The sequence below is a fragment of the Mus musculus genome, chromosome 10 (genome assembly GCF_000001635.26).
Source record: "Mus musculus strain C57BL/6J chromosome 10, GRCm38.p6 C57BL/6J".
NCBI classification, from domain to species: domain Eukaryota; kingdom Metazoa; phylum Chordata; class Mammalia; order Rodentia; family Muridae; genus Mus; species Mus musculus.
The window spans coordinates 24,889,319-24,909,678 of NC_000076.6; the positions used below are offsets into that span (position 1 = coordinate 24,889,319).

At 44.1% G+C, this 20,360-nt stretch overlaps 1 protein-coding gene and 1 non-coding gene across 3 annotated transcripts in view; both read left to right on the top strand.

Moving 5' to 3' along the window:
• The window catches only part of Med23 (mediator complex subunit 23), a 43,544-nt gene that overhangs the window by 19,333 nt on the left and 3,851 nt on the right, over positions 1 to 20,360 (top strand). For both annotated transcript variants that reach the window (NM_001166416.1, NM_027347.3), the window contains 15 exons: positions 1,801 to 1,944; positions 3,196 to 3,341; positions 4,297 to 4,542; positions 6,388 to 6,530; positions 7,867 to 8,041; positions 9,092 to 9,255; positions 11,378 to 11,502; positions 12,685 to 12,890; positions 12,975 to 13,155; positions 14,343 to 14,513; positions 14,943 to 15,159; positions 16,504 to 16,740; positions 17,864 to 18,029; positions 18,617 to 18,689; positions 19,315 to 19,529. In NM_001166416.1, coding sequence (NP_001159888.1) covers positions 1,801 to 1,944; positions 3,196 to 3,341; positions 4,297 to 4,542; positions 6,388 to 6,530; positions 7,867 to 8,041; positions 9,092 to 9,255; positions 11,378 to 11,502; positions 12,685 to 12,890; positions 12,975 to 13,155; positions 14,343 to 14,513; positions 14,943 to 15,159; positions 16,504 to 16,740; positions 17,864 to 18,029; positions 18,617 to 18,689; positions 19,315 to 19,529 — 2,609 coding nt within the window. The remainder of the gene's footprint in view (positions 1 to 1,800; positions 1,945 to 3,195; positions 3,342 to 4,296; positions 4,543 to 6,387; positions 6,531 to 7,866; positions 8,042 to 9,091; positions 9,256 to 11,377; positions 11,503 to 12,684; positions 12,891 to 12,974; positions 13,156 to 14,342; positions 14,514 to 14,942; positions 15,160 to 16,503; positions 16,741 to 17,863; positions 18,030 to 18,616; positions 18,690 to 19,314; positions 19,530 to 20,360) is intronic.
• On the top strand, positions 4,662 to 4,768 carry LOC115487564. The gene has a single exon (XR_003949150.1). It is a non-coding gene; the product is annotated as a U6 spliceosomal RNA (small nuclear RNA).

The following is a 20,360-nucleotide window of genomic DNA, read 5'->3' on the forward strand; positions in this document are numbered from 1 at the left end:
CAGGGTGCTGCCCACATCAGTCATTAACTAAGACAATATCCCTCAGAGGTACCTACAGGCTGGGCTCATGAAGGCACTTTGTCACTTGAAATTCCATCTTCCCAGATGAATGTGGCTTGTGTCAGGTGACCAGAAACCCAGCCAGCACACCATGGAGGCAGGTTTCCCACAGAATGAGTAAAAAGGGCGTAGACGCTAAATGAAGACATAGAACTAAGCTTTATCAAAGAGATGCTTAATGCTTCAACAATAAATAGACGTTTCCCAAGAGGAAAACATAGCAAAGTACTTTGCTAACAGTAGTATTAATATTTGGAAAGATACAAAGTTGAATGAAAACTGGGAAGAAAAATAGATTCAGGATGATATGAGGAAGCTGGGTAAGCAAAGTCAGGCACGGACAACTTCATGTGGCTACAGGAGCTTAGATTTTCTTTTGACAGCAGTGAAGAGACAGAAAAATAAGCAGAATGGAAAAACTGCAGCTATTGTCAACATGGAGTAACTTTGCAGTATAGAGATAGGTGGGCGTGACCAAAACAGTAGGAAAACAAAACAGCTAGACGAAGGCTGCTGATGGCATGTTCCAACAGTGCAGGAAGAGCCAGAGACTAGAGAGATAGACTGACTGGCAGGTAGCAGAAGGCTTAGCAGGAAGCTGCCTCCATTGCTGGCTCACTGGTTTCTACTTGGTGATGAGCAGGACAGGACAGCGAGTTCAATAAAGGGAAAACAAGTGGGACAGTAAGTGTGGGGTAAGCTGGTGTCAGCTGTGAGGCCTTAGGCACATCAAGTGGGTGTGGCCAAGTGTTACACCCATAACATCACACTAGCGTGGATCCCTTTACACGCACGCATGCACGCACGTTGCTTAAGTAAGTCTGCTTTGATGATTTCATACTCACATATAGTGTATTCTATTTGTTCTCAGCCCCAACGCCCTCCCTCTTGTAGTAAACCAGAGTCTGTATGTGTGTGTGTGCATGTGTGTGCACGCACGTCATTTTTTTCCAATGGCTGTGTCAGAAGAAAGGGAATTATAGCATAGCTCGGAGGTGCAGAGACGTCTACCTTTCCTGGTTGGAATGAGTGAAGTTTTTCTCTGCAGGTAGGAGGTAGACCTGCCTGCCTGGGCTTGAGAGAAGCAGGCACCAGGCTGGGAGGTCCACCAGGCTGGGAGGTCCAGGAGCCTCTTGCCTACAGAGTATTGGGCTTGATTCTCATGTTTAATTTTTTTCTTTTTTTTTTTTTTTGGATATGTGTAGTTTAAAGGAGCACGGAAAAACATAATGTAGCCTGGTGTGCATTTTATGCCCTGCATGGAGACTCAGTAGTTACTGAACACCCAAGCTAAGATACTGACTTCCAAGCACACACACCAAGTGTGTCAGTCCCTGTTGTAGACCAGTGAGTGTGACGATGGAAGCTAAGGAGCTCATGAGGAAGTGAGGAAGGAAGGCTTGCATACCAGCGAGGCTTGTTTGCCGTTTTTGACTTTTCTATCCCTGGTCTTTCAGCCAAGTTGCTTTTGAGCTTGCGGTAAGACAGACAGAGCATCATGGTGAGGGGATGTGTGAATGAGGGTGCTTGTTACCTCATCACAGCCAGGAAGCCTCCTCAGCACTCCACCCCATCTTGCATCATCACCATTAGGTGATGGCCAGACTGAGTATATGAGCCTTTGTAGATCATTTGAGATCCAGACTAGAACATGAAGGCGCTCTGTTAAAAATGACCCGCACCTTTCTACACGTGTTGTTAGTTGCTGAGTGTACATTTGTGCTCTAACATTTCTTACAGTTAGCAGGGCGAGGACTGATTAAAGGGCGAGACCATCTGATGTGGGTGCTGCTGCAGTTCATTTCTGGAAGTATTCAGAAAAATGCCCTCGCTGACTTCCTCCCTGTCATGAAGCTCTTTGACCTGCTGTACCCGGAGAAGGAGGTAAGTGTCCCCGAGTCCTTAGCAGAGCCCTGGAGCTTGTCCAGTGTGTGTGCAAGAGGACTGGATCACCGTGTGTGCCCTCTCATGCTAGTCCATGGCTCGCTCTGATCAGTGGTCTGGGCATTCAGTCTCTTTTGTCGTTGGTTTTCTTGTGTGTGAAATCAAGAAATTGAACCAGGTTGTTTCTAGCATCTGTCTGAGGTCACAATTTGAGTATTTGTGGAAAACTCTTCTTGTGTGTTCTAAGTAGCTGTATAGCTTTAAAATGTCATAATGCCCTTGATCTGTACGTGTCACCGAGTGGTCACGTAATAAGTGTGTGTTAGTGCATAGGTTTTGTTTGTTGACTGGGTCTCATGGTGCTCCAACCCAGTTTTCTGTTATATAACATGGTTGAGAAAAGCATAATTTATTTTGATGGTTACCATTTTCTACAAGAACCACTTTATGGAAAAGTTGCTTTTTTGGGGTTTTTTTTTTTTTTTTTTTGGCTTTTCGAGACAGGGTTTCTCTGCAGCCCTGGCTGTCCTGGAACTCACTCTGAAGACCAGGCTGGCCTCGAACTCAGAGATCCACCAGCCTCTGCCTCCCAAGTGCTGGGATTAAAGGCATGAGCCATCATGCCCGGAACCCAGGAGTGTGAATAGAACACTAACCACTCCTGTCCCTGCCACCAGGACACTCTTGTTTCATGCTGCATTGTTCTTTATTATTTTTTGTTGTCATTTTTAATGCTGGATAATTGTAGTTTTAAAGTAGATTCCAGCTATCTATAGTTCATAATTCTCATATTTTCCTAGTGTTTCTGTCTTCAAGATTTTATTTTACTTTTAAAGTTAAATCACAGTGTGTACATTAGGTGGACCACATTAACATGCCCAGTTGTGTTTTTATTTGAGTGTTAAAAGTTGAAATACATTTGTGAGAATTACAGAATTTATCACAATTTGTTACGCTTTTGGAATATGTTCAATTTTTCAAAATTAAACTTTAAACAACTTTTGTTCATTAGTTCTGTGATAGGGAAACCTTGGTTAAGCGTCTTTCATTTTGTTAAGAAGTAGAAACTTGCCAACAAGAACCTCTTTTTGAAACTTTTATGCTGTAAGGCCTCTCGTAATGTTGACTGGTCAAAGAGCTATTGGGGCTAAGCTAAGATAGGAGTTCTAACGCGCTACACCGTAAAGGATTTCTGAGCTGCGCATGACTATTTGATCCTCATTCATATGGCAGCTAACTACTCTTTTCCAGTGTATCCCAGTTCCTGATATTAACAAACCCCAGTCAACGCACGCCTTTGCAATGACTTGTATTTGGATTCATCTTAATAGAAAAGCTCAAAATGGCGACTCCACGCTCCAGATCCCAATACCCCATTCCCTGAAGCTGCACCATGAGTAAGTTATTTGTTATGTGGAGCTTAACTGTCTTGTTGCGTTAATAGTGGCTTGTAGACTGGTATTGATCTTAGTATTTGCGTGGTGTTTGATGTCTCCCACACGGCCCAGTAGGCTGATAGTTAACCCTGATAGTTAATATATATGTTACAGTAAGGAACTGGCCAATGGCAACGTCAGAAAACAACTTGACCGAGCCTTCTCATGTGCTTGGGTATCTTTCTACACATTTTCAAGACTAGTTCTGGTTTTTATGTGTTACACTTTTAAATTACAACTTAAGGTATCTTATCTCTTACCGACGTGAGACTATTTCAGGGTTTCCCAAGTGCTGGTGATTTGGACATGATCTAATTTAGGCATCTTTCACTCCCTGGGATGGCCAGAAGAGAGGGAGCCGATGTGGCTGGCAGGCACCTTCTGTGTGTCCCAAAGCTGTGATGACGCAGAGATGATGCCCCTTAGAGAGAACTGCTCTTCAGTCATGGTGTTAGGAAGTAGCTGGGCTTCCTTTCTGGGACTATCAGATCTCTTCATAGAGCCTGTCCGTGGTGAGGGCCATGTTGGGGGCTTTTATTTTATGAAATACCTGTAATCATCTTTTCATTGAGAAACCAATTATGAAGGCATTTGTTATTTAAGCAGATAATAAATAGAAATCTTTTTCATTAATTTGTGAGTTATTTCTTCATTCTATGGAACTTAGCCTAAAATAGTGTGCATTGTGTATAGTGTATAATACACACTTGACAAATATCCAGTGGCTGTTAACTTAGGATGAAGCGCCATCTGCAATATTACCCAAGCTTTAATAGGTACAGCCACTGTATATTTCATCAGAAACTGTAGTGTCTGTAAGAATAAACATAGTACTAGCAACTGCATATGATTGAAATTACTAAACTGCAATTAACTTCATGGGTATCATTTGAGTTTTTCTGTTGAAATGTTACAGGTTCCTCCAGCAGAGTCTGAGAAATAAAAGCTTACAGATGAATGACTATAAGATTGCCCTGCTATGTAACGCGTATTCCACAAACTCAGAGTGTTTTACGTTACCTATGGGAGCTCTGGTAGAAACTATTTATGGAAATGGAATTATGAGAGTGCCTCTCCCTGGAACGAGCTGTTTGGCCTCAGCATCAGTGACTCCCTTACCGATGAACCTCCTGGATTCACTGACGGTGCATGCCAAGATGAGGTGTGTGCTTATTCTCTATCTGGGAATTGATTTAAAGAAATCTGGTAATTTTTTTGTAATTACAGGTATGTGCGTGTACATGTGTGTATGGTCTGTGCATTTAAGAATGATTTCCTCACGTGCTCGCTTCGGCAGCACATATACTAAAATTGGGACAATACAGAGAAGATTAGCGTGGCCCCTGCGCAAGGATGACACGCAAATTCGTGAAGCGTTCCATATTTTTGTACCGAAGGAGCTGAAGGGGTCTGCAACCCTATAGGTGGAACAACAATATGAACTAACCAGTACCCCGGAGCTCTTGACTCTAGCTGCATATGTATCAGAAGATGGCCTAGTCGGCCATCACTGGGAAGAGAGGCCCATCAGACTTGCAAACTTTATATGCCCCAGTACAGGGGAACCCCAGGGCCAAGAAGTGGGAGTGGGTGGGTAGGGGAGCAGGGCGGGGGGAGGGGATAGGGAACTTTCGGGATAGCATTTGAAATGTAAATAAAGAAAATATCTAAAAAAAAAATGATTTCTTCAAAAAATTGAATGTTGTTAACTATAGAAACTATAGACTATGTAGAGGAGTGTAAGGCAGATGGTGACTTTATCCTTTTCACAAGAAAATGGAAAATCATTTTTGCATCTTTTTTTTCAATGAGTAAATTTATGATTTTATATATTGTGGAGAAAAGTGTGCTATTGTATCTCGGTTTTCTCCTGTAATAAACATCTTTTCATGTGGTTTTTCATCCAGAACAGTTTTGGATTGCTACAACAAAGTTTCTTATGAAGCCTGAGTGGCCACTCTATGTTGCTGGGTGTCGAGGGTTTGGTGGCTCCTATGTAGTAGGGAGATGTTGATGAAGGTTTCCTTCACAGCAGTCACTGTGGCGTCTGTAGTTGAGTTTGACTGTGTCTTTTTCTTAGAGTTTTTACTAAACAGCTTTCTGAAAGGAGAATTGCTGTGTCCTGGAATTTAAGATGTTATTGAATTACACACTGGGACACTTTTAGAGTTGTGTTTGTTTCCTGGAAGGCAGAAAAGCTTGTGTTGGCACTAGACCTCCAGTGCCCAGGGTAGCCAGGCTGGAGCTGTAGTGAGGCCTGGCACAGCATGCTGAGAAGTGGGTGTCAGTTCACACGGAGGCCGGCGTGTGGAGGCGCGTGGGACAGCAGTAGGGTCTCATCTTGGGCTGACAGTTCCCTCGGCGTGGGGAGTGGAACGCTGCCTGGTAACGCTGCTCACAGTCAGTCCTCGAGAAGGACTGTGCTCTCAAGTTTTAAGTACTGACGCAGAGTTAAGACAGCACTGTGATTAGGCCAGATACAGTGTCAGCCCTGCAAAAGCTGTGCTTTTTCCTCTCAGATGGTACCCATTGTGACAGACTGTGTGCTACTTCACTTGTATATGTGACAAATTTGAGCAAAGCCCTGCTAGAAGCGAACATGTGGGTCTTAGCGATAATTTATTAAATAATTTTGTGCTAAATGTTTTGTGATGAATGTGGTAAATGTTGCTCCTCTAAGGTACTTCTTACTGTTTGAGAGGAGAAGCTGGCTAAAAGCCCTCAGTCATGCTCCTATTTATGGTTTATATGGAGAGCTTGCTTTGCCCTGAGCAGGATCCCTGTGTGTATTCCAGCTACTACACCCCCAGCCCTAAAGTCCTGTGGAAACCGCAGTTTGTTTCCAGTTGTCCAGATGCCACTACCAAGAGTCTGATACAGCTTAAGCTTGTTAAGTGAGCCAGGTCCACTGGAACTATTGCATTTCAGGTTCCTACGTCTCTGCCTCTGAGAAGAACAACTGTGTTCATAGACACGGGTTCTCATTTTCTTCTTCTTTCCTCGTCAGCCTTATTCACAGCATTGCAACCAGAGTGATAAAACTGGCTCATACGAAATCCAGTGTTGCGCTGGCTCCAGCCCTAGTGGAAACTTACAGCCGTTTACTGGTCTACATGGAAATTGAGTCTTTGGGCATCAAAGGATTTATCAGTAAGAGAAACTTTGCTGCTGTTTCTAATGATTAACAAGTCAGTATGAGAATGAAGCAGGGAGCAAGTGTCTGACGTGAGGCCAGCCTGCTGAGACAGGACAGGGATGAAGCAGGCAACGACAGATGCATGCTTTGGGGCAGAGATGGGTGCTGTGGGAGTCAAAGGGCAGAACAGGCCTCCCTTAGTGTCTGAGGTGGGAGGGAGCATGGCAAGAAATATGCTGCTCATAAGCCCCAAGTAGGACTGGGCCTCTCCTGCACATTCGTTCTTAGATGAAGCACTGCTGCCGCCATGAGGCGAGGCGGGGCAAGGTGAGGCTGAGTGTGGCCATGGGAAGGAGTTGTCATCCAGTGCAGCGACAGCGTGTTTAGTGTTTAGCAGTTCTGAATAATAGGTACTCTCCGACTGCAGGCACTTTTCTGATTCATTTCACCTGCAGTATGAGTTTTAACCATAGTAACTTTTTCCCAGAAGTGAACCCAGCTTTCTTTTGGATGGAAGAAAGAATGAACAAGGAAAGACATTAGGTTTTTTGTTTTGGTCTAGGTTTTGACTTTTTTGAGATAGTGTCTCCTGTTGTCCAGGCTAGGCTGGCCTCCCGACTCCTTATGTAAGTGAGTCTGGCTCTGAACTCTTGCCTCTTGCCTCTGCTTCCCGAGTGCTGGAATTGTGTGCCCCCATGGCTGGCTTGTCTTGTCTTAGCTTTCTTCCTTTCCCTCCCTCCCTCCCTTCTCCTTCCCTCCCTCCCTTCCTTCCTTCCTTCTTTCCTTTTTTTCTTTCTTTGGTGTTACAAAAGTGATTCTGTTTGAATTACACTAGTTGCAATGGTGTACACCTGAAGTCTCAGCTGAGGAAGTTCACTGCCAGTCTGGGTAATGGAGCCCTTGGCTTCAATTGCCAGCAGTATTAAAACACACACACACACACACACACACACACACACACACATGGAAATGAATCTCATACTCAGAAGTGGGAAACCTTGACTCTATAAAAATACCCAAAAGGTAACTGTGATGTGCGGCAGACCAGAAGGGCTCTTTTGGTTTTGGTTGGTTGGTTTTTGTTTTATTTTTGTGTGGTTGCTTTCATTTTATTTTTCCATATTAACCTGAGGCTGGCATGTCAAACTCTAGAAAGGAAAGATAAACTCAGAGTGTATTTAGGCTCTGGATTTTTTACCCCTACAATTGTAGTGGAAATATGTAAATACTTGTGTGTGTGTGTGTATGTCTGTGTTTATAGTCATTTTCACATACATCCTGAGCGACATTCTTCTGATATATACAGGGATGTCCTTTTGCTAACTGGTCCCTGGAATTCTGCCCTGGTAGGTCAGCTCCTGCCCACTGTCTTCAAGTCCCACGCCTGGGGCATCCTGCACACACTGCTGGAGATGTTCAGCCACCGAATGCACCACATTCAGCCCCACTACCGAGTTCAGCTCCTGAGCCATCTCCACACACTGGCTGCAGTCGCACAGACCAACCAGAACCAGCTCCATCTGTGGTGAGTGAGCAGCCTGCAGGCTGCCTCCCCTAGGGTTTAGTCCACCCATGCTTGGAAGTGGGGGTCTTAATCCCCCTGCCCCCAGGTCCTTTTTTTTTCTTATTTGCTGTAAAATTAAAATTCTGCTTATAAGACAAAAGAGTGAAACCCAAGTTTTTAAAAGAATTTGGATTTACATGTTTCAAGTCATGATTAAAGTACCATTTTATGGAAGGCAGAGACAAACAGATCTATCTGTGAATTCAAGGCCAGCCTGGTCTACACAATGAGCTCCAGAACAACCAGGGCAGAGAAACCATGTTTTGAATACCAAAAAAAGGTATCATTTCAATTTTGATTTAAGTGAAAACATATTTCGGATGGAAATCTGTAACTTAATGGAGGAGGGGACACAGTCTCGTGTAGCATAAGCGGACCTTGAATTCATTTTTGTAGCCAACACAAGATCTAAAATCTGATCCCCGTGCCTCTGCCTCCTAAATGCTGATTCTCTTAGAGTTGTATTCTGTGAAGAGAGACACCATGACCATGGCAGCTCTTATAAGGGAAAAGCATTGAATTGGGGCTGGCTTACAGCTCCGAGTTTCAGTCCATTATCATCATGAAGGGAAGCATGGTGGCATGCAGGCAGACATGGTGCTGAAGAAGGAGCTGAGAGTCCAGCTTCTGAGGCCTCAAAGCCCACCTCTTAATCACATCTCTCTTCCAGGGAAGCCACCTGGACTCCAGGTCCCCACCTCCTAACAGTGCCACTCCCTATGCACCTATGGAGGCCATCTTTATTCAAACCACTGTGCTGACTGCGCAGGTGTGTGCTGCCTACCTAGTAGTGAGGTGCCATCTCTCTAGGAGAAGGGTTTTCTTCTAGTCTATGTGTACAAGGTCAGCTGTTTTGCATTGTAAAATTTAGCATCAAAAAGGGAAGGTTATTTCTATGAACGAGTATAAATGAATGAAGCATAAAGAATGTAATCTTTGTGCTATCACATGTTCACAACTCTGCAATTGGGTCTGCCGACATACATGTGAACTGTGCGTTCCTGCTTTCAGTGTGGAGAGCACTGCACTGAGGCTCATCACAGCCCTGGGAAGCTCAGAGGTCCAGCCGCAGTTCACGCGTTTCCTCAATGATCCCAAAACAGTGCTGTCCGCCGAATCTGAAGAGCTGAACCGAGCCTTGATCCTGACCTTAGCCAGAGCAACCCACGTCACAGGTAGAGATCCTGCAAGGGATGTTAGCATACACTGTGCAGCTCCTCTCACACCGTGAGAGCACATGCGAGGGAGGTGCCTTTCAGGAAAGCAAGCCCGTGGCTCTGGTCTCTCCTCAGAATCGGCTAAAGGCGGGAGGAGCTCATGGCACTGCCATTCTAAGGAAATTCCCAAAGGTTTTCTTTTTATGGATTTCCATCTGTATATAAATAAGAATATTAGTAATTAAAATAGAGAAGTTTAAAAAGAACTTATTCATTTAAAAATACTGTAGCATGTAACCTTAGCGTAAGTAACATGTAAAAAGTAGTTTCTATAGCACAACTCTGACAGGAGGGGAGTGGAGCCTTTGTTTTAGTTTATTGTTTAATGGTTGTCCTTTAATGTCTGCGTAAGCAAACGTAGGTTTTCATAGGTGGTCTGTCTCACAGCATCTATCTGCTTCAGTGTATGATGCTGGGGTGGTTAGAGCACATGAGGAGAGCATGGCGTTTCAGACGCCTCAGGCTTTTCAGATAACTGCGTGTCCTCTGTCTGTTTTTGAAAGTTCCTTCAAGATGAGCTGTATGTGAAACCCTGGCCCTGCCCATGGACTTTCGCACTTTGCTGCCCCATGGTCCGCTGGCCTATTTTTTAGATTGAGTACATTTTTAATGTATGTGTCTTTTATCAGTTCGTCCTTTGGAAAACATTCCCTGTAGCAAATGTGAACACACCTTATTATAATTCCATAACATTGTGTGTGTTGATACCACTATAAATTTTGTAAGAATATCTTTACATCTGGGAAAACACTCACACTCGTGGACAGGAGCCTTTCCAGTTTCTAATTTCCACCTGAAACATCAGCCTCAGCATCTGGAGAAGACGCTGTCCTTCTGTCTTTCGTTTCTCTTAAAACAACAGGGTGAATTAATTTTTGAGAGAGTGTCTGCCAGATGTTTACATCTGCATAATTACTGGCTTTTCTGTCAGATATTCTTCTACCTAAAATTGAAATTCTGTGCAGAAAGGCAGCTGTTGCACCTGAGTCCTGTCATTTCCCTCACACTCCTTGCACTGTGGCACACCATGCACATTCCACACACAGTGGGAGTGGGTCTGTATGTGCTCATTTGTACAGCATCATTGACAGTATTTTCATTCATTTTTAATTGACACATAAAAAGAATCTTACTATTTATGGGATATCACATGATATTTCCACACATATGTGTACATTGAGTAATGTCCAAGGCAAGGTAATTTACCTGCTTAAAATTTTTCTTCTGTTTGTAGTAACATTCAAAGTCCCTCCTGATAACTTTAATATTTTTAATTTATAGGACATTAGCCGTGATCTTAACTGAGACGGGTACCTTTTGTCCTTGTTGAAATCAGGTGGTGTATAATAGTGTAGTCTGGTGCCTTCTTTGAAGTGTGCAGAGAGCCAGGCATTTCACTGTACCATTGAGAAATGCTAAGGATAGCCGAGAATTATTATCTGAGTATCTCTGAACACATCAAATTCTTGAAAAGACAGTAGGACTAGCTATAGCAGCAAAGGCTTGTAATCTTAGCACATGGAGAGTTTGAGGCAGGAGGATTGCACAGTTGAGGTAAACCTAGACTTTATTGCAAAACCTTATCTCAAAAAATGAAAAGAAGGATGGAAAGGACACCTGCAACTGCTAGAAACCATCAGACCACACTTTGAGAGGTGTTTGTTTAAGAAAGGAAAGGGAAGATACCAGATTTACCAGTTCCAGCTACGGCGTTGTAAACTGTTATTTCCTGTAAGTAAACATCTGGATTTAGAGATTTGCATTTGACAGGGCGTGTGTAGTCCGACATCTGCTTTTTCAGTTCCATTCCCTTGGCCCAGGAAAGACTATTAAAAATAAAAAGGACTCTAAAGTCCTTTGTTGTCTCTTCACTAATGGTGCTCCTATTTTCTCACAAAAAGTCCTGGTCACTCCTAGTTATTCTCCAAGTAAGAGGTGTAGATCCTAAGTACAATGTAGGTCCCCAGAGAGCGAGCGTCCTGCACTGAGACATCTCAGTGAGACATCTCAGGGTGCTTTGGCTTGCTTTGACAGTACGTAGTTTGGGTCATGGAGATCTGACTCCTGTCTGTTTGTTTAGATTTTTTTACAGGATCTGATTCAATACAGGGAACTTGGTGTAAAGATATCCTTCAGACCATCATGAACTTTACTCCTCATAACTGGGCTTCACATACCCTTAGCTGTTTTCCAGCCCCTCTGCAGGTAATTTGGTTCGGAATTACGTATTAAATACATGGTAATCTCTTCTTCCAGTCACTGTGGCTTTCTAGGGAGTGCTTGACCTGGTAATAGCTGAAGAAAATTGGCTGTTTCCTTTTTGAAAATTCTTCTTCTTACTTCCAAAGTCTCTTGAATTCCTTCCCATCCTCTCGAGGATTAAATGTGCTCCTGAGAAAGCAATTGTGATGGCTTCAGTTTCTAAATGAACACCTTTAGAATCTCACAGGAGTTAGCACAACACCTGAAAACTTGTGTCCTAACACTAAGACGGAGGAGAATAAGCTTCAGTGAAACCCCTTAGAGCATAAAGGAGCTACGTTTGACTGTGTTGATTTTTTTTAACTGTACAACAGAATTATAACTGTGGCTGCATAAGGAGGAGGAAGGCAAACCTGGTATGTCTGTCTGCTCAGAGAAGCTCAGAGAAGTCCACAGCACGGTGGACTTGAGTGAAGCTAAAGTGTCGCTTGTCACAGATCACAGATTCTGGATCCCAGCCTCAGAGCTGCTGGCTGAGCAGATCTGGGCAGGGCCTGAAGACTGGCTGAGCGTGCGCCTCAGGGACCAGAATCCGAGCCACTGGCCTGCCATAGCCGATTCTCCTTGTGGAGACACTGCATATATAACCTATGTAACCTCACACTTCTTTTCCTTCCTCTCTTCCTTCTCTCAAAGATTAGCATAAAATGATTGAAGAGACTTTGAATTTAAACTTGCTTAGAATTTCTGTTTAGGACTTAGAAAAAAGGAACTTAGAGTTGCTAGGCCAGCCTGTAACGTTCAGGCTTTCTTTCTTTCTTTTTTTTTAATATTTATTTATTTATTTATTATATGTAAGCACACTGTAGCTATCTTCAGACACTCCAGAAGAGGGCATCAGATTTTTGTTACAGATGGTTGTGAGCCACCATGTGGTTGCTGGGATTTGAACTCAGGACCTTTGGAAGAGCAGTCGGCGCTCTTAACCACTCAGCCATCTCGCCAGCCCACATTCAGGCTTTCATTACTGCCTGACTCAAGGACACTTAGTTTTATAAGACACATAAACACAGAAGGAGGTATTTGTTCTGCCAGAACCAAATGCACACCAAGTTCCTCGCCTCCGATTGTCCAGTGTTCCTTTTTTCTGTATCCAGTGACATGAACTTCGAATCTTCCTTTTAGGCTTTCTTCAAGCAAAATAACGTGCCCCAGGAAAGCCGTTTTAATCTGAAGAAGAATGTGGAAGAAGAGTACAGGAAGTGGAAGTCAATGACTGATGAAAACGAGATCATCACCCAGTTCTCTGTGCAGGGCTTCCCTCCACTCTTCCTCTGTCTCCTCTGGAAGATGCTCCTGGAGACGGATCATATTAGTCAGATCGGCTACAAGTAAGCCAGAAGCCCCGGGTTTCAGTCTGCTTGGCAGTCAGCGTTGTCCATGCCAGAGCTCAGTTCTCACTCTTTGCCTTGTAGGGTCCTGGAGAGGATTGGGGCCAGGGCCCTGGTGGCCCATGTGAGAACATTTGCAGATTTCCTGGTGTATGAGTTCTCTACGTCAGCAGGAGGTCAGCAACTCAATAAGTGCATTGAAATTCTCAACGACATGGTGTGGAAGTACAACATTGTCACGCTGGACAGACTCATTCTCTGCCTGGTAAGAATACGTTTCTAAGCCTTTTTACCATGCAGTGATGGGATTGTGTGAGTGGGAGGCCGCGTGCTGACTTCCTCTGTTTGGCCTCAGAGAATTTCACCGACTTATGCTGTGCTTAAGCTTCCTTAAAGAAGAAGGACTTTCTGGATTCCCTTTTTCAGTGCATTTTCAGTGATTAGTATTATATTCACAGAAGATACAAAAGTAAATAGATTTTTCTGGTCTTGTTATGCTTTGAAATACAAATGGTTTATTCTCAGAGGCTGCAGGTCAGGAAATAGTGAAAAGCTATTGCTTGTCTTTGCTAGCTGATGTAATCATTCCCTTCAGTCGTCAGGAGTCTGACTGTTGTGTGTACCCAGCATCCTCCACGTGTTCCCTTGGCTTCTGCCTGTTAGTGTATCTCAAAGGTAGCTGGTTCGTCTGTTCGTCTGTTTGTTTTAGGGTTTGTTTTGTTTTCATGTGCATGAGTGTTTTGCTTGCACGTGACGTTGACAGTGTGTCTGGGGGCCAGCAGAGGGTGTCAGACCATCTAGAACTTGAGATACAGAGAGTTCTGAGGAGCCCTGTCGTGCTGAGAATCAAACCCACATCACCTGCAAGAGCAGCCAGCGCTCCAGACTCTGAGCCTGCAAACACTTCAACCCTTCAAGCCAAGTTTTACGAAAAGACTGAATTACACTAGGAAATTAAATACTTTTAAAAAATTATTAGTGTTTGGGTATGTTGGCATATCCCTGTAATCCCAGCAGATGCAGGGGGATTGTCCTAAGTTCAAGGCCAGGCTGGTCCACATTGAGAGCCCAAGGCCAGCCAGGGCATTCTGGTTGTACTTGTAGTGACTTCGTTCATTAATACTGACCTCTTCTCTGTGAAGCATAAACGTACAGGTAGTTGTAGTGTAGTAGGGGGACTAAGACAGTGTACCTGGCAAAGGTAATGCAGTGATGCGGGGAAAGAGCATCAGAAAACAGGCCGTCACGTGACATCATCAAAGAAAGCTTTACCTTAAGGTAAACATTCCTAGCAGGAGGAGTAGTGAACCACAAATAGGCCAAAAGGGTCAAATCATCTTTAGGAGCGATGAAAGATTGGTTTGGGGTAGACTAGACATCTAAGGAAATTGTAATAATATAATTTTATGCAGATACGACTAGTTCTCTTAATTTTTCTGTTTATTTCCAAAGGCTATGCGTAGTCATGAAGGAAATGAAGCCCAGGTTTGTTATTTCATAATTCAGTTGCTGTTGCTCAAACCAAATGACTTCAGAAACCGAGTAAGTGACTTTGTGAAGGAGAATTCCCCAGAGCACTGGCTCCAGAGTGACTGGCACACCAAGCACATGAGCTACCACAAGGTACCCACTCTGAGAGAGAGCAGCAGCGGGGATGGCTGTTCAATTGATTGGGCTGTTTGCATTGTGGGCCTGTGGTTTCCTTTATGGCCTCTGTACAGACCCACAGCGAGTTAGCTGTAGGCTATGCTAATGAATAAGAGTAAAATGTAACTGTACTTCAAGTCGGCATGATTCTGAATCAAATGAAGATAGCAGTAATAAAATTAGTATTGCATGACTTTTGGGGAGCTGGGGTGTTGCTGATTTAAGGAGGCATGTGCTTTAAAAAATATTTTTTTGTAGATTTCTTCTTTCTCTCTCCCTTCCTTCCTTCCTTCTTTCCTTCCTTCCTTCCTTTCTTTTTTTTTTTTTTTTTTTTTTTTTTTTGTAGCTCTTTTGTGCTCGCTTTTTTGGAGCTACTCTAACACATGTCTGTCTCCTCACCTACAGAAATATCCCGAGAAGCTGTATTTTGAAGGCCTGGCAGAGCAGGTTGACCCTCCTGTACCAATCCAGTCCCCTTATCTGCCCATCTACTTTGGAAATGTGTGTCTCCGGTTCCTTCCAGTATTTGATATAGTAATCCACAGGTTTTTAGAGTTGCTTCCAGTGTCCAAATCACTAGAGACTCTCCTGGATCACCTAGGGGGCTTATATAAATTCCATGGTGAGTTTGTTCAGCTTGTAATTCCATCTGACACCTTTATGAACAGATAGGCTGAGCACGCCATGTAGTAAAAGTGGTTCTGCAGGTTTGAAGCACTGCAGGGTGAAGTCATACAGGTGTCACAAGATGCACAGCACAGAGCCATGAGGTTTCTCTATAAAGAAAGTGGGTGTCAGGAGGTCTGGGAGGTGCAGTTTGAACTTTTGCTATGCACAGTTTGTATGAGCAGGAGGGCCGTAAGCATACATGAGTCATGGGGTCTTTTGGGAAAACTGCGGTGGTGGAAGATAAAGGCCTATTTGAAGGAAGATGGCTTTATTGAACTGAATTAAGAATGTTTACCTGTGAGTTTTAAAATAAGGCCAGGAAAGGAAAACACGCCTGACTGCAGGCTCACATTAAATGCCAGTTTCAGTTTTATAACCTAAAGATGGTGGTTCTGGAAGTCACGGAGTAAGATGGGTGGGTGGGAGTCATTGTTTTAGAATGATGAGGTTAGGTGTGGCTCACAGCCCATCTCAGAACTACACCACAGCCTCTCAAAAAGCCGTGGGCCATGCAGTGGATACACCGGAACCAGGAACACGATTTTGCTGGGCTGTGTTTACTTAGAAGACCATTGAAACTCTGGTCTTAAGACTGGAAACTAGAGCATGATACAGCCCATGACAAAAATGTGAAAGCAGAAGTATATTACTGAACAGAGTAAGTGTCAGGCTCAAGGGAGAATGGATGCCTTTAAAAGTAGTGCTCTGGATTAGGTGACATGGGAACACTGTCTCCAATGGGTGTGCAGTGACAAGTCCCACTGTGTGTGCAGCTGGCCATAGTGTCTGAGCCGGCACTATGACAGTTGTCTGGGTGACCTTCCTTAGATGCCACTGTGACAGTTGCCTGGGTGGCCGTCAGGTGCCACTCTGGGTTCTCACTCTTTGCCTTCTTTTGTTTGGTTAAAAATACATTGCAGCATTCTGCACCTGGTTCTTTCTCCCATCTGCTGTGCTGAGGTTGGTTATTAACGTCAGTATGTGAAGACCTCTACCTCTCTGTGATAATTTCTCAGCCCTTTGTTTGTGACTGTACTTGACATTTGCTGCTTTCCATCGTTTTTGTGCAGTAAATGTACAGAAGTAAAAGTGTCTGCTCAGGACAACCACAAATTATGTGTGTTGTTAGGAATCTTCTGCCTGATTTAGGATTAAAGTGCTCCCTGTGTGTGATGGTCCAGCGTGTGAAGTAATGTCAGTTCTCTGAGCTGTGTTTAGGTAGTCATGGAAGCACGGGATTCGCTTTCATACTTATCAGTAACCTGATAAACACGCTGAGCTGTTTTCTTCTTGACAGACCGGCCAGTGACTTATCTGTATAATACTTTGCACTATTATGAAATGTGCCTGAGAAACCGTGACCATCTCAAACGAAAACTTGTCCATGCAATCATTGGCTCCCTCAAAGATAACCGGCCACAGGGCTGGTGTCTCAGTGATACCTACCTGAAGCATGCTATGAATGCACGGGAGGACAACCCCTGGGTTCCGGAGGACTCCTACTACTGCAAGCTGATTGGCCGACTGGTAGACAATATCCTTTCTTCTGTCATGTTTCTTCCAGACTCTCCATAAATAGCAGTATTTTAGCTTGTAAGAGCGGTTTTTAAGGTAATGTTCTTTGTATTTCAAAACCTCATTTTTAATTTTGAGTTGCTTAGGCCAACCTTAGCCTCATTGCCTTGGACAGTCCTCTGCCTCAGCTCCTCAGGAACTGAGGCTGTGAGCGCATGCTATACTCACCCTCAGGCCTCCAGTGGCAGGCTAACTGTGGAGTCATAACTGGCCCAGAACTTGCTGTATAGGCCAGGCTGGCCTTAGACTCACAGATCTTCCTCCCATATGATGGGATTAAAAGTGGCCTTTATGATTATTTTATCTGTGTAAAAGTTTTGAAACTTTAAATTGCATCATCATACCAGACGTATAGGAGTTTTCTCTGTTGCGACTCAAATTTTTTGTTTGTTTGTTTGTTTCGAGACAGGGTTTCTCTGTGTGTAGCCCTGGCTGTCCTGAAACTCACTCTGTAGACCAGGCTGGCCTCAAAACTCAGAAATCTGCCTGCCTCTGCCTCCCAAATGCTGGGATTAAAGGTGTGTGCCACTACTGCCCGGCTAGCTTTTGCTTTTTATTTTTTATGTATGTTTTTATTTCTTGAGTTTGATTTCATGTGTACAGTTATCAGCAGTCTACATAACATGTCTGTATACCATGCCTAAATAAAAGAATGTATTTCCTGTGGTAGCAGACTTACTCATTTTTAAAGAAATGTTTACATGAAATTGCCCTGCGACTATAAAAGAAATCGGATAAAGAGGCCTGAGGCCACATTGTTCTGTCTCCTCCTGGTATAGCATCTGTTCTGAGAGTCCATGTGTAAGTACAACCACTTGTTTCGTGGGTATTGCTCAGTGTGCTTAAGTCACGCAACACTTATCTCATGATAGCTTATCTCATGTTTGCTTTGTATTTATTGTTTATCCTTTTATATTTTAATTTCAGTTAAATCACTTCTTGACAGCCTATAATCAGATCAGTTGATAATCAAATGAGATGCTTATGTCTGGAACTTTATGAAACCTGTAAACACTGTATTATGTAAGTGTGAACCATTCATCTTAGAATAGTCAAATTGTTATTGCCTTAATCTTTTGCACCCATGGCGGGCAAGTCTCCAGGACCCTTCCCAAACTGTGACTGGAGATTCAATGAGTTTCCCAACCCCGCTGCCCACGCTCTGCATGTGACGTGTGTGGAACTCATGGCCTTGGCGGTTCCAGGCAAAGATGTGGGGAATGCCCTTCTCAATGTCGTCCTGAAAAGGTCTGTGTCCTTTGTCCTGGAGTTGGAGTCTGTTTACTTCTGCCGGGGTTGCTGTCAGGCAGACCTGTGCCCCAAAGTGAGCGCTGTGGGTAACAGTCTTCTCGTCCCACTCTCACTGCTGAGGTGCAGGGATAAGAGAATGACCAGTGGTCACATTCACTAGACCAAGGTTTGCTCACATTCTACCTCTAACCTGCTTGATGATGAAGTGAGTCATAATGTTAGCTTGTCACTGTAAGTCTCTGTACAGATGAGCAGGAGCAGGGGTAGAGCTTGTTAGAGCGTCTCCTCAGCAAGTGCTAGATAGAGGGTAAGTCCCCAGGTGCATCCTCCACTCCAAACATGTCCTCTTAAAAGATCAGCAGAAAGTAGGGAGCAGGTATAAAGTCCAATCGTTTTTCAGCCTTAAGACTGTTGTTAAAGGACACGCAAACAAAGGATTTATTTTGTGTATATTTTTTTTCTCAAAAAAAATAACATTATTATTTGGAGTTGATTGGTGAGTCATCCATACAAAACAAGATCCTTAGTCAAGTGTAGAGAATGTTTTCAAAATGTCACCTTTTTTTTTTCCTGTCCTCTTGCAGCCAGCCCTTAGTGCCAAGGGAGAACATTACAGCGTGGATGAATGCAATTGGTCTGATCATCACGGCCCTCCCAGTGAGTTGCTAACTGTGGGTTGTACGTAATGATGCAGTGTCAACCAGAGAAATGCATACAGAGTAAGCTTGCCCAGGAAGCTCATGCCAGTTAATGAACCGGCTCCTTCTTCAGTCTTTCATACCATTGCTTTTTAAAAAGTTCCAGCGAGGCTGGAGATGCAGCTCAGTCAGTAGAGTGCCTGCTAGCGTGCGCAGAGCCCTGGCTGTGAGTGCACAGAACACACCCATAATCCCAGCCCTTGGGAGGTAGCGACAGGAAGATTGAAGCTTCTAATTCGTCTTCAGCTACATCACCAGTTTGAGACTAGCCTGGGCTTCATGAGACCGTGTCAACACATACACATAGTTACAGTCACTGTCACTGTCCTTTTGCTGTTCCCTGTCACTTATGAATGTATCTGCTAGACATATCTATCTCTGCCAGTAGCAGCTTCCCCATCCATTCTTCATTTCCGTCTCATAGTCTGGTCTGGTTTGGGCCAGTAAACATGCTGTCCATTGCACACACAAGCCAGACAAGTGGAAAACTTCAGTGGATGCAAGAGCAGCGGGGCGGCAGATAGGCTTTGAGGTCCATTGCTGGGTACGTGGTATCTTTTTAAGCAGACTTTTCTGATTTAAAGGAGCCGTACTGGATTGTGCTTCATGACCGAATTGTGAATGTGATCAGCAGTTCTAGCCTGACGTCAGAGACAGAGTGGGTCGGTTACCCGTTCCGCCTCTTCGACTTCACCGCTTGTCACCAGTCCTACTCGGAGATGAGCTGCAGCTATACGTTAGCTCTAGCCCATGCCGTGTGGCACCACTCCAGCATCGGGCAGCTCTCGCTTATCCCAAAGTAAGCAGGGTTCCCTAACGAGATTGGGCATCCCAGTTCCTAAGTCTGACTTACAAGGAAGTGGCTCTCACTCATGAGGACTGCAGAGTGCGTTTCAGACAGCGGGGGCCCTGGTTAGTCAGAAGCCTCTTATTTCAGAATTGCTTAATTTCTTAGGTATGCAAATAGTGATAGCTCATTTTTCCACTGTACTTTTGGGAGGCTTACTCAGATCTCTGCCCCAGAGTGTATCACAGAAATGGCCTTTTGAACTGAAAACTGGACTTCATCTATTTGCACATTACTTTTGTTGACTGTAAAAAGCTGTCAATTAGATCTAAATTTCATGAGAATGGCATTTCCGTAAATTCTCTTTTCCATTTAGGTAAGTCACCTGTCATTTAACACCTGTACTTTATATAGGAATTACTTTTAAGTCCGAAGTAATTTATTTCAGTGATCAGTCAGTTGAAAATGAGACCAGGTGAGATATGCAAGATCTACAGGGTACCATTGTTACCAGGAGAGGGAGATGCTTGGACAGAGAGTGTGCTGTGCAGATGGACAGAGAATGTGTGCCATCAGACACAAAGAGAGTGTGCCTCAAAGATGGACAGAGTGTGCTGTGTGGACGTGAAGACCTCAGTTCAAATCCCAGGAGCGCACATAGAAAGTCAGACATGGCTGCACCTCACCTGCAACCTCAGTACTGTGGGGAGGAGTGGAGACAGTCGGATTGCTGGGTGCCAGCCCGGCTCCAGGGCCACTGGACAGGTCCTCCGCACACACAGGCCTGTGTGCCAGACATGCACACTGCACCCACATACATGTACCCAGAGGGAAAGAATATTG